This window comes from Papaver somniferum, chromosome 8 (genome assembly GCF_003573695.1).
Source record: "Papaver somniferum cultivar HN1 chromosome 8, ASM357369v1, whole genome shotgun sequence".
Taxonomy (NCBI): Eukaryota; Viridiplantae; Streptophyta; class Magnoliopsida; order Ranunculales; family Papaveraceae; genus Papaver; species Papaver somniferum.
Window position 1 is genome coordinate 175,133,115 of NC_039365.1, and position 13,818 is coordinate 175,146,932.

General features: G+C 38.0%; 1 protein-coding gene across 1 annotated transcript; it reads right to left on the bottom strand.

Moving 5' to 3' along the window:
- Positions 1-4,965: 4,965 nt before the first annotated feature.
- Positions 4,966-8,960, bottom strand: LOC113304029 (peroxisome biogenesis protein 2-like). Its single transcript, XM_026553132.1, has 8 exons — positions 8,730-8,960; positions 8,489-8,602; positions 8,223-8,379; positions 7,732-7,868; positions 7,546-7,646; positions 6,900-7,017; positions 6,464-6,627; positions 4,966-5,751 (listed from the first exon to the last, which is right to left on the bottom strand). Exons 1-8 carry the CDS (start codon positions 8,880-8,882, stop codon positions 5,622-5,624), a joined length of 1,074 nt encoding a protein of 357 aa, XP_026408917.1. The 5' UTR covers positions 8,883-8,960; the 3' UTR covers positions 4,966-5,621.
- Positions 8,961-13,818: the final 4,858 nt, after the last annotated feature.

Below are 13,818 nucleotides of genomic sequence, written 5' to 3' on the forward strand. Positions count from 1 at the left end.
ATATCACAGATCACGGTCGTTGATTTAGTCTCTCCTCGTGGTGAGATAAAGTGATTGAAGTATGAATCTTGCTCTTTTAGGTATCTCGAGAGCCACTGGGAGCACATTTTTATCTTACATACATCTGTTCTGATTGTTCCACGTGTACTCCAGATATACCCAAAATTTACCCCTCACCCAAAATAATGCCTTCTCGTTATCTCAAATCTTCCCGATAATCTAAAATTTGCTAATGTAACCTAAAATATACCATCGAGGCCAAAATTCTCTCTAACCCCGCTATTGTGATAACATATCTTATTGAATCTGAACTTTGTTAAGCATCCAAAGATTTTTCCTAGTGGCATGCATAAACCATGTCACATAAAGTCCGTCTCATTATAACCCAAATTGTCACTATGATCTAAAAAAAAATTGTGACCCAAATTTTCTTAGTAACCTTTTATTTTGTAGCGAAGACAAATAATTTTCCAGTGGTATATGTCATTGCCCGATATTCAGCTTCAGATGATGATCTAGCATGAGTCGATTGCTTGTTGATCATCGTATGAGATAAGGGAATCACCAAAGAAAGATACAATAACCAGTAGTAGACTTGCGATCACCGGGGTCACCAGCCCACCCTACATCAAAAACCTCGAAGATATCTCAAAATACGCATAACAGCTGCCCAATGCATAGTAATAGGTGAAGAGACAAACCAACTAACAATATGAACTGCATATGCAATATCGGGTCGAGTAATGGTGAGATAAACCAAGCTTCCAACAATTGTTCTATACAACCTGGGGTCATCTAAAAGAATACTGTCGGAATTTGTATTAGAAATATGAGCTTAATTTATGAAGAAAATCACTAACAAACTGAGGTTGAGAAAGAAGATAACATCTTGGAGACGAGGCAACCTCAATACTCAAAAATTATCGCAACTGGCATAAGTATTTTATCTCAAACTGTCGGTCTAACCGTTCTTTCAACTGAATTATTACATTATGAACATAATGAAACAATAATATTCGACATGCAGAACATGTGCGAATGAATAATGTTAAATCGTAAGCACTTGACTGAAAACCAAGAGAAGTGATAGTAGTGCGAAAAATTTCAAACTATGAACGAGATGCTTCTTTTAGTTTGTATAATGATTTACGAAGTTTTCAAACTTCACCAGGTTTGTGAGGTACACCGGTAAGGGAAACTATATATACTTCTTCAGCAAGATCTCCATTGAGAAAACCATTTTACACATCTATTTGAGATAACTTCCATTTCTTGAAAGAGTCTCCCGCAATAAGTGCACGAACATATATGTCATTTTTACCATTGGAGCAAAAGTTTCTTCATAATCAATTCCATATTCTGGAGTGAATCCTTTTGAGACAACACGAGCATTTTAGCATTCAACAGAAACATCAGATGTAGTTTTGATCTTGTAAACCCATTTAGAACCTACTGCGCGCCTTCCTGGAGGTAGAGTAATCATTTCCCATGTACCTTCTTTGTCCAACTTAAAAACCTCTTCAACAATTGATTTCTGCCAAACTGGGATACACACAACCACTTTGTCTTCTGTGTTGTAGCTACCGTATATTCTGCAGCAAAAATAACACAATTACTATTCTGAGTTGATGAAGAATCCTCTTTATCATCATGAGAACATAAGTTGTGATTTTTATGCAGGGAATGAGCAATCGTTGCTACTAAAGCATTTGCTTTGCTGTCACCGTGAGTTTTCACAATAGTTTCTATTTAACCCTATTTTGACGATTTTTATTCAATTTTTTCAATACAAACTAAAAGTGATGAGTTTTTCAATCAAACGAGGAACGTCACGGAAAAAGGGAAGAAGAATACAAGAATTGTTTTTTTTCTTCAAAACTAATAATTTCTGCTACCTCTCCTATCTCTCACTTTTTGTTTTTGATTTTGGTTAATGATTTATTTAGATTAGATATATATGACTAGGTCTTGGTGGTTATAAAGTTAGTTATAATTTATATTAGGATAAAGGGTAAATTATTATTTTCTTAACTTTAGGACACCCCTTATAAATATAGGGAAGTTAGCCTAATCAAATCATGGTCCCCTCGGAAAAAGCATGGTCCCCAGAAAAATCATTCTTTCTTGGTAAACATCAGCAAGTATGGACATAAAAGGAATGGGCCGAGATATTTTTATGGGATTTTTACAAAAATAGGCCCATTTTTTTGGTGCTTTTCATTTCTAGGCCACTTTTTTTATTTATTGCTAGACTAGGCAAGTTTTGACCAAAAGTGATGGATGGAAAGTTAGCACCGTTAGGTGTAACTAAAAAGACCTAAAAGTCCTTTGTATCACTGATTTAATGTTATATCAGTGAGTTAAATCAGCCAAGTCAGGTTGAGTCAGAGAGCTTGTCAGCTAAGTTAGGCCAAGGCCTAACCAGTGCTGCACCCTTCATTCCACCTGAATCAGCTTCATCTGTACTACCACATTAAACATCGCCACACTCATTCTTGCAGCCACTGCGTTTTCTGTTCAACACCTCCATTTCATAACACTGCACACATTCTTTGCAACCTGACCTCATTCACAACAACACCACTAATCCCTTCTTTTCATTGCAGTAGCTTCTTGAACCCATACTTCTCAACATTTCTTCTATCTTGCAGCTACCACTGCCATTTTGTAGCTTCATCTCTTATTCCACCTGCTGATCTTGTAATCCTCAGTTGCACTGCAATTTTATCACATTCCTAGGCAGTACAAGCATTCACAAATCCATTCATCAGTGCCAGTTAACTCCAACTGTATATGCACCCGCAACTTCAGCCGTAGCTCAGACATCTTCTTCTTGTACCACTAGGGCAGCCAACACCACACCAAGCACTCAGCTTCACCTCGAGCCACTATCAATCCACTTGAGCACCACCAGATTGCAAGCACAACTCCTCTTGTAACAGTTTCAACCATCACTGCCACAACCAATACTTTATAACAACTCCATCCTTCTCTTTAATGCATCTACTTAGCTCCATCCACTTGCAACAGTTCATACACAACCTTCTGTAGCAGCAACTCCAACTGCCTACACTTCACTTCTTCCATCTTGTTCTCAGGTTCTAATTAAGCTCAGCATACACTTGCACTGCAACTCCAGACATCTTAACGCACTGTCACAAATTCACCTCCCTTGAGTAACTTGATAACCACCAGGACTGCCACCACCATATCTTCAAATCCACCAGCTCAATCGACTACCATAAGCATCAACACCTCAAGAGCACTGCAAACCCATCTTCTTTTGAGCAAATCACAACACCAAAAATATCAACCACATTCTTGTGTACCAAACACAACACCTTACTGCTCCAATTCTACTTTTCTGCTCCTCTCCAGGCCAACCAACACTATCCCCTTGTTGCCAAACTCAAATCCCTGCATCTCCTATCTCAACTGCAACCTCAGGCATCACCTAAACCTTCTCTGAGTTCACCCTTGGCAACATCAGCACCACCAATCCTTGGAGAACAACAACCCAAATGCTCTTTTCTCAGCTTCATTGCAACTCAACACATGACCACCACATCATCCATCACCAGCATCTCAGCTCATTTCCAACAACAGTGACACCTTTCTCGCAATTCATATACCACCAACAAACCATCTGGCACTCAACTGCAGTTGCAACCAAACCATTAACCTCAACTGAAATCACCACCTGCAAATCTCTACACTTCAGTTCATGTCACACTGCAATGAGTAGCAGCATCAGATTCCTCTTAATCCACATTAACAGTATCTTCTCCTTCTTCGATTGACCTGACATTGAATCACACACACAGAACTTCAATTTCTTCCATTCAATCCCAACGGTATCCACCAAATCAACAGTACCCAGTTCTTCGTTTACTGCTCAGCTTCTCAATCCAAACCCTAAATTCATATTCTGTCAATCCATCTCCAATTCGAACAATCAACACCAGCAGAATCATTCACAACCAGCACCAAGAACCCAATTTCAGTTCGAATTCAACCCTAGTCTTCGATTATCGAAACCATCACTGCCAAACACCATCAATACTTTCTTCACAAACTGAACCTTAATCTACTTTGCTTCTCAATATCTATCAAACCCTTTTTCTCGAATTCCCATGTTCAATCAATTTCAGAACCATCATCAATTTCTTCCTACAAATCTTTTCAGTGAAACCCTAATTTAATTCCAAATCCTCTCTTCACTAATGAGCAGAAGAAAGAAAACGGAAGGAGAAGAAAACAAAGAAGAAGAAGATAAGAAGAAGAAGAATGAATGAGATCGAACACGTGACTGACACACACGTGTGAAGGATATTTCAGTAATCTTACCACATGTATGAGATCTCCCTATATGATATTTTGGCGAGATATTGACAAGTCAACGCGATAAATTGACCGAGATGGTTAAAGTGGATGGAATCCGTTTAACTTGCCTAGTTTTGCAAGAAATGAAAAAAATGGCCTAGAAATGAAAGTGAGGGTCCAGACCAGGCCTACTTCTGCATATAATCCTATTTTTATCAAGCCCAATTAAGTTGTACTTGTATACATGCAAAAATGCACAACGGCGTTTGCTCTAAGGACGCATAAAGTCATTTCCTTTCAAGGTGTGAAGGAAGGTTTTTCTTCTTTTCTTTTGGCAAGGAGAGATTTATTATTATTTATAGCAGAGTCTGAATTACCAGTGAAATATCCAAAGTCCAAACTAACACTGAAAGATTCAAGACACCCGGAACTAAGCTCTTACCTCCTCCTTCACTGATGATATATTTTTGTGGAGTCAACGGTTTTACAGCAAACACCTTCATGAACAAATGAGTTAGTGATTCCTTGAGAATCTTATCTTTTGACAAACAAGATATTCCCAGGAGTGCAACTTAAACTGCAAGTCCATTATCTAACACCAGTTTACTGGGTTTGGTACTGAGAAACAAACAACAGAATGCCAGTTCCATACTCACCGTTCAAGCAATATATACTAGCAGCCACCATGGTAATATCATATACAAATTCTGACCCATGATTTGCATTAAGAATTCGAGTAATCTTAACACCCCAAAGAATAGCATGTCTTGCAAATACTACACAAACAGCAGGGTGGATTCTACATATACGAGAATTAAAGACTACAACGAGGAATTTCTTGACCCCGTATTGCAAGTAATCTACTGACATTATTAAATACACACATCTGTAACACAGAACATGATATACTAAACTAAAAATTAACCCAGAAGAAGGGTTGTCAGCTTTACGTTAGTAGCAACCAAGTACTTCAGGTGCTCAAGGAGGATCGACAACTTCTGATGATGTAGAGTGAAAGAGCAAATACGACAGACTCCCCAAACTACTAGAAACACAAGCTCCCGTTTTATTGAACAGGTAACACTTCTTTTTTTTTTCTTTTTTTTTTTCTTTTTGCCTATCAGACTTCAGCCTTTGTGAGAATGTTGAGTTGAGGAGAGGGAAGTTTGGGAAATAAATTCAAGAAAAGAATAGCCACTAAGGAAGAAGAAATCCCACTGGAGGGTGAATAAATAGTGCAGATAATGAGAAAGGAAATCCCACCTCGTTTTAATCTTATTATCTTTGAAGAAGTAAAATCAACTACTGGGAGCTGTGCTTTTTGTTGGTCCTCCATGTCGTTGAATTGCAACAACCGGTTCATTGCATCGAGAACACCTGAATGATGGGGTAGCAGCACATCGTGTCCTTAAGCAGTAGTAACAATACCTGATAGCAAAGAGACAAAATAATGAGTTTACGGTGACAACAGAGGTAGAGAAACTGACTTGCATTGAGCAACATGATATAATTCTAGAGTTTTATAACTAGCTTATGGAAACTTGTAACTAGTCACCTATTGAGATTAGTAATCTCAGTAAAACCTGAGTCACTGGTAATAAGAACCAAGTGACAAACTAAAGTAATGAAAATATTGCCATATAAGCATTTTAAGCACATAGAGAGAGACAAAACAGCCATTCAATAGTTCTTCCATTCATTACACAACCAAAAAGAAAACAATCCAGCTTTCCCAGGACTTACTGAAACCCATTGATTTACTGCCAAATGACAATATGGTCCATCACCATCTTCCTACAAAATTGTTTTTAATAGGCAACGTAAAGCAGATTATCAGATCATCTCAGTCCAGTTAAATGAGATGTCCAATCCACGGATCAATACAACAAATGAATCCAGGATCCAGAAGATCTAGTAAAGCAGTTTCTGAAATTTAGAGGTACTTCCGGTTACACAGTTAATTACCATTGCGGCTTCTGCTAGGGCGTATTTTAGGGTCTCATGTATCCATAAAAAGACCTAGGCTTAGTTATGTGTGAATTGTCACACACATGCATGTAGGAGCTATTAGTAACTTTTTCACGAGGCCATCAGTTGATTACTCATAGAACCGCTAGCAGGAAAATAATTAAGGACATACCTGTGTTCACAAGGGAGGGCAAGGAATGGAGTAGTTGGATTTGCTTGGCAAATGGGGCAAGCAGTTACATCCTCAGAACCAGAAGATTTATCCTTGGAGAATGGAAGAAGAATTTTTCTGATTGATGATGAGTTAAGAAGTGGAAGAACTAATAACAGCATCTCCTGCATGCATGTATTACCAATAAGTTCCAGCTCCAGAACAAGAATAATTTCTCTAAGGATTAAATTTACAGTAAATTTCTATCATTTTACACAGAAATTAGAGCTTTTGCACTTATAAGTTCAAATTGATGGTGAACGAGGCATGGTTCAAATCTCTCAAATTAACCTCTTTATTATGAATGAGAAAAAAAAATCTAACAACGGAACTACATGTGTATTTTAGTCCATAAAGGTCAAAACATCAAAATCATGGATGAGAATGACAGGTTTACCGAGAATTCGTTCCACACTAACTGGCGATTCATGTACTCAAAGCTAACAGCACGGTTCATGTTAGGGCTCCCATATACAAGCCTTGCTTTCAGAGCTCTCTCGATAAGACTCCTGTACCTGCAACGACGAAAAAGTTACACAACATGATCAACAAGAGATAAACCGCAGCTGAGGAAGTATTGGTCAAGCAGATAAGTTCAGATTAACTGGATATTGATTAGACGGCACTTTAATCTAAAAGTTAAAGATATCTGCTATATTCTAGAACATCAACTTGCCCAAATGAAGAGAGAGCCTTTAGAGAGAAAGTCGAGCATCTCACAGAAGATACCAAAATGACATCATCTCAGTAGATTGACATTATCCAAATAAAGTGACCAACTGTAAGCATCCTCATTTGGAGACAACATCATACATGATTTCAGGTATAACCCTTTCAGTCCTAAGTTGCACTTCATGTTTTATATGTGACACTTCTTGTATCAAAGGAATATTTCAGCATGTATGGCCAACAGTTTGAAAAGGTAAAAACGAAAAATTGACAGTCTATGCTCGTGGACTCCACAAGAAAGCATGCAATTCTATTGTATGGACAGTATCCTAAGCATTCAACATATGAGTAGTAGTCTTTGCTCAGAAAATTACCATCCTTTGTAAAGAAATATCAGAAGGTTGATGAAGGAGGCAGCTCTATAAAATCCCTCTAAATGACGTACCATCCCCCACGTTCGATGCGCCAGTGACCTCTGAGGATAAGAAAAGACAAATCAGTTTTTACTTCCTAAATTTCACAACATATATACATGAACTAGAAGGAGAAGGAGGCATTACCTGCTCAGAGTCGCCCCACCTACGGAAGGCAGAGAAGGACTGCAAGCGGGCCCAAAAATACTGACCGCCTACAGTAGCAAGACAGTACCATATCTTCTTAGACATGGTGAGTCCAGGTCCTTCAAGCCCCGTTCTTACTGAATAGATAACAGGGAAACATAACAATGAGCGGCACATTTCATAAAACTCCAATTTGACATAAACGCTGATGCGAATAAACATCTAAAATTTAAGTAGATAAAAGAAAGAAGGAAAAGACTAGGGCGAAATAGTCTGGACAACTAAGATGGTACCAACCGAGAGGCAACTGATGTGGGGATATAGCTCATCCAACTCCCAGGAAAAGAAAAGTCTCCCCACATGAATTAGGACTTGATCTAAGTTCATCCTAGGATTACTCATGTAAGAAATTCAATAGATATGTGATACTAAACTAATCAAAATTTCACCGCTAACACATAAACATTCAGCAAGTATGCGGAAATTCTTACCTTCTTTCCCTGTCATGGTGGTGGCACTTTCATCTCTATACCTCAAATTCATTAAAGCATTTCCAGGAGTAGGTTTATCCACCCATATCGAAAATCTCCAAATGAGAAACTCGAGAAAAGCATCAAGCTCTGGTTCATACTGAAATAAGAACCCTGGCTAATCCCAATCAAAACAGATACATAACAGTAGTAAATACCATATCAATCAAAATCAACCAAACCCATAAAAAATGAAAACCACATACTAAATCAAATAGAAATAATACCTTTATCAAATTGAAAACCTTAACTAATTGTTCTTTCAACATCCCCGATATCTCGATATCTAATCTTGCCGCATCCACTTGATTCACTCTAGATATCGAAATCGGTATCGGTGGCTGTCAACAACAAATTGATGAAAAACCTTAAAAACCCTAGAAAATTCAATAGTGATTTATACAATTAATATAATCTAGTAACCAAATAACCTATAAATTCAAGAGAAAAAGGGAAAAGGGGAGGCACCTGAGAGGAAGAAGTAGTGACAGAGTGCTGCTGCCACTGAGGAAGTAATCTTTGAGATGTATTAACCCAAGCATCTTCTGAAGGTATCTCCAAAGAGGGCAAAGAAGATGAAGATGAAGTAGGATTTAGGGTTAGTATTTCTTCTTCTTTCATCTCTTCTTTTTACAGGAAGAGATGAGAAAGAGAGAGAGAGAGAGATCTTCTTCACTATTTTTTCTGCTAATTTCTGAGAGCTCTGTAACTACAGACAGATAATATCACTTTTAACGGTTACTTAATCACCAGAGAACATTTTTTTGGCCCACTGGGCTTTAGAAGTATCTAAATGCAACAACCACTGGGTTTGATATTGTTAGGGATCAGGGGTGAGCAAAAAGTCCGAAACCGCAGATTTCACCCGTACCCGTCCGCAAAATTACGGATGAAGCCTAATCCGCAAGATTTATGGGCCGGACACGGGTGGAATTCTCGAATCCCTACTTTTAGCGGTTTAGTTGCGGTTGGATTTTGAAATCCGCGGATTCACCCGCACCGTAGGTTTCAATGCATTTTTCACTGTTTCTATATAATTGTTTTAATGCTCATCAATTCAAGTAAGATTAGTGTGTAATCAACTATTTCTTTTTGGAGGTAAACAGAAATCTATGGGCGATTTGGTTGTTAATCATTGTATTATGAAGTTTCGACATCTACCAAAGCGCTGATTATGTCAAATGATCTTGTTAGCACAATAAAACCAGGAATCTCATGCAGTGTTATCCAAGTTAAGGAGCAAAAGGATTGCTACGTTTGGTTCCGATCTGGTTTACATGTTTAATATATGCAGTTGTGTATGCTCAGTCCTCAAGATTCTTCACTAAGTAAGGAAACACCATGGAAGATTAATAGGTGCATTGCCAATACCAGCGGCTTCACTTCAAATCTTCATTAGTTTATCCATCGTTTTCTTTATTATAGTCTACGACCGTTTGTTTGTTCCTTATGCTCGAGCTTTTTCTGGTAGATCCAGTGGTATAACCATGCTTATGGGAATGTCTTTTCTTTTCTCGGAGTAAATCCACGATTAATTCGCATCCTGCCCGTATCACCCGCTGATCCGCAGATATCAAATCCGCAAGTGATTGTGTCGGACATGGTTGGATTTTCCAAATCCAAAACTTTGACGAATTGGACAAGGATGACCCGTAATCCGCATCTGTCCGTCCGTTGCTCACCCCTAGTTTGATTAGTTTTCAATGACCTAGGATATACATATTTGTGGGTGAAAATAGATATAATGTTAGGAGCCTAGTGCTACCCACAACACCCCCAATTCCACAAAACAATAGAGAGATAGAGAGAGCGCCCCTTTCCATTGTGCAATGTTTCTCCTTTTATAGACTTTAACCAAAATCTTTTTTCTCATGACATCATGCCACAGGTTACTAGAACCCTCTTATTTACTATTGTTGCTGACTCTCCTTAATATAACCCCTAGTTTCTTATTAGTCCCTCCTTATCCTTGCTATTTCATGGATATACTCTATTGGACTTGGGTTTTAGTCCCCAAGTCTCCATTTTCTTAATGGGCTTACTGTCTCTTTTGGGAACTCCCTTGTCCTGTTAGAGACTTACTATTTTCATGTATCAACATTAGTCCCCTGACTATTGGGTTAATTGTCAAATAACTCGATAATCATCTTGAATTTTATCCTAGGTATGTTTCCTCTCATTTAGGGTTACAAGTTCCCATGGTAATCCTCGAATCCCTTTTGTCCTTCGGTCCATCCATCTTTTGACACTCCAATGGCTCTTATGGCGGCAGCCTGCCGATGTGTCAGTAAGGGAAAGGTGTACGATTTGTTCACTCTTGATTTCTCGGTTCTTCACTTTTCATGGGTATTCCCATTCTATGGTTGTTGGGGTAGTTGTATATCGTTACATGCATTAGTGGATTTATTGAGGTAGTAAGGGATAGGTGCAGGAACCGCTCTGGATTGTTGTCGTGCATCTATTGGTGTGGTTGTATATCGTTATATCCATTGGTGGATACGTGCGGTTATTGTATCTTTTATGGCACGAACCTATCTATAAATAGATGGCTTGGGGTTCTCACGATTACAACTCATACTTACTTATATTTTGGATCCTTACCTCTTCTTCATCTCTTGCTTCCTTTTCCACAAGTATTCTGACGAGATGGTGCGCCTTCTTCGTGGTTATGTTTTGATTTTTGCGTCTTTATCCACGCTGGTCACCCATTTGGAAAAACATGAAGACTTGGAGTGTTCGTTGCTCGTGAAAGTTGAGGTGGAGATGCTTCGGGAACCGAGGGAAATAAGAAGGAATATCACACGCGCCAAATTTGATGAGCAGTATGAGACATACTTGATTTCTCAGAGGGCCCAATCTTCCGAGCGTGTGATGTTTGAAGTCCAACGCTATCTAGACGACGTTGTTACGGTGCTTGGCGGATAGGTTATTCATAGAATCTGTGACGATGAATGCTAACGTAGACCACACCATATCATATTGTCGTGTATATGTGACTGAACATGCGACCCCCACGATTTCACGGGTATACTTTAACCATGGCAGCAGTATTCGCGCTTGTGTGTTCAGTCGATAGGCAAGACGAATTGGCGAGTTTATTGGTGTTGAAGGATGGGGTGGGTATGTTGTAAACTCATAAGATGATTCATCATGACAAAGCGTGTACTCTTCACGATGAACATAAGGAGACCCTTAAGCTCGTGCTGGTTGGTAAGGCTCGCCAAGTTTTGGCTTCAACGAGTTTCCAGTGTGAGGAACCACTCCTAATGATGCGGAGTCTGGATGATGACATTGCTAATTGTCTCCCTCTTATAACGGGATGATCATGAAGACAAGAATGATGGTGGGAGGTCCCCCTTTTTTTCCTTATCTTTCTCTTATTCTCCTTTTTTTATATTTTTTTATATTTTTTTATATGTCTGTTTACCTCTCCTCTTTTTTAAAATATATATCTATGTTTTCCTTTTTGCTTGAATTTGATTTCACCTCAAGAGGTTTAGACATCTGAATATCAGTTACACCCTTCAGAATTAATTCAAGATGTCTCGAAGACAGTCAAACTGATAGTTTTTCAACCTCAGTTTTACACTTTTTATGAACATGTCAGTAGCACACTTTCTGAGTTTTAATGAAATCAGAATAGGTAGTTTTATCAAACTTGTCTTGTAAAGAACTTTTCTTCCTTGGAGATACAATTTTTTTTTTTTGGTCAGAGAATTTTCAGTGTTCATCTCTTATCAAAGTAATAGTACTTTTTTTAAAAAGTTTTTGACTGTGATTTTGTTAGCATATCATGAACAGATGGTGTTCTTACTTTTACTAACTCATCACTTTTACAGAGACTTTATTACCAGTAGTTTCTTTAGATTCACTATCGCAACGTGGAGTAGTGTTCTTACTCGACAAACGTTCGATCTCTAAGGCATTATCTTTAAGATTGGCTTCAAGTGAAATAATTTTCATTTCACATTGGCATGTTCATCAAGACAAATCCTTGTTTTGGAATCATATTCAGAAATAATACCGATAAAAGTATTGACTTTTTGTTTCAGCCGAATGACCTCAGAAGTCTGAAATTCTATACGTTTGAAAATCTGAGAACTTTCTCTGGTTGCTTTCCATCCTACTTCTGAGTCAGACTCATTACTAAAATAATAGGGATGATACTTGTCAATATCTAATTGTTTTATGAAAACACACTGTTCGTATCTAAGGGTTTGAACAATCAGACTCACCTACCGAATCCATAGAAACAGTTTCTTTTAAACTAGTGCAATCATATATTTTACTCTCGTCCGTATGATGCGACTGATTCAAACACAAATTTGTTAGATCTTAACGTGTTTGCCTGATCTGATACCAATTGAAAACACGGGGTACCAAAATACACCACCAACGTTTTCTTAGGCAATCTGTATGGGAAACTTAATACAAATTCGAGAGTTAAACTCAATCAAGAAATAGTATCTAGAGTTATATATCTATCTATTTCGATCAGAAAGTTTACGGAATCAATTCCGTGAACCTAATCACAAAGATATAGCTTGGACGGTACCAAAGACCAATGTCCAAGAATCAATAAAGTCATGTCCAACAAACTAGGTCAGATGTATCTACTATGATTTACCGACGTACAATCTGTAATATTTCAATTATAAATATAAACAATATCATACGAAAAAATAAATAACATAGACACCAGAAATTTTGTTAACGAGAAAATCGCAAATGCAGAAAAACCCCGGGATCTAGTCCAGATAGAACACCAAATTGTATTAAGCCGCTACAGACACTAGTTATCCTACTAACAATTAACTTCGTATTGGAATGTATTTGATCCCTAAAAGGTATCCCACCGATTAAGGTACGGTCGCACTCCTTACGTCTCTTGAATCCCAGCAGGCTTTCGCGCATTTGATTCCCTTAAATGACATTACACCAACTAAGAGTTACTTCAACTCAATTGAATGCTTTGAACCAATCTGCCTCCCACAGATTAATTTTATATATGATTTCCTTTACGATCAAAAAAATTTCGATCAAGGTGATATGAAAATCGGTAGCAATAGACAAAGTCTAGATAACCTCCAAATCCGGACTTATGCAACCCGAAGTGCATCCTTGATTATTATTCACCTCACAAGTATAAAATTTTTGGAATCACCAAAGTCTGAGATGAAGAGAAATTTGATGATTTCTATTTATCTTGATCAAGTGAGCAGCTCAACAATCGATCAAGATCAGGATACACGAGTTATCAAGGAAAGATAACTTGACTTGGCTTCACGAATTCCTATGAAGTTGCTAAACCCTAAAAGGATTACGAAGAGGACGACTCTAGATACAACTAGGGCACACCAAAAACTACTGTTGGTATTCAAAGATCCCAAGTTACTTAAAGTTCCCCTTTCATAGACATTCAAAGCATAGGTTGCTTTAGGTTTAAGCCAAGATTGCTTTGGAACTAAGCACACAATATCTACCGTTAGATGAATCTTTGAATCTGATATATATAAACAAGATATACACTCTGGTTAGGTGAAACCGTAACCAAACC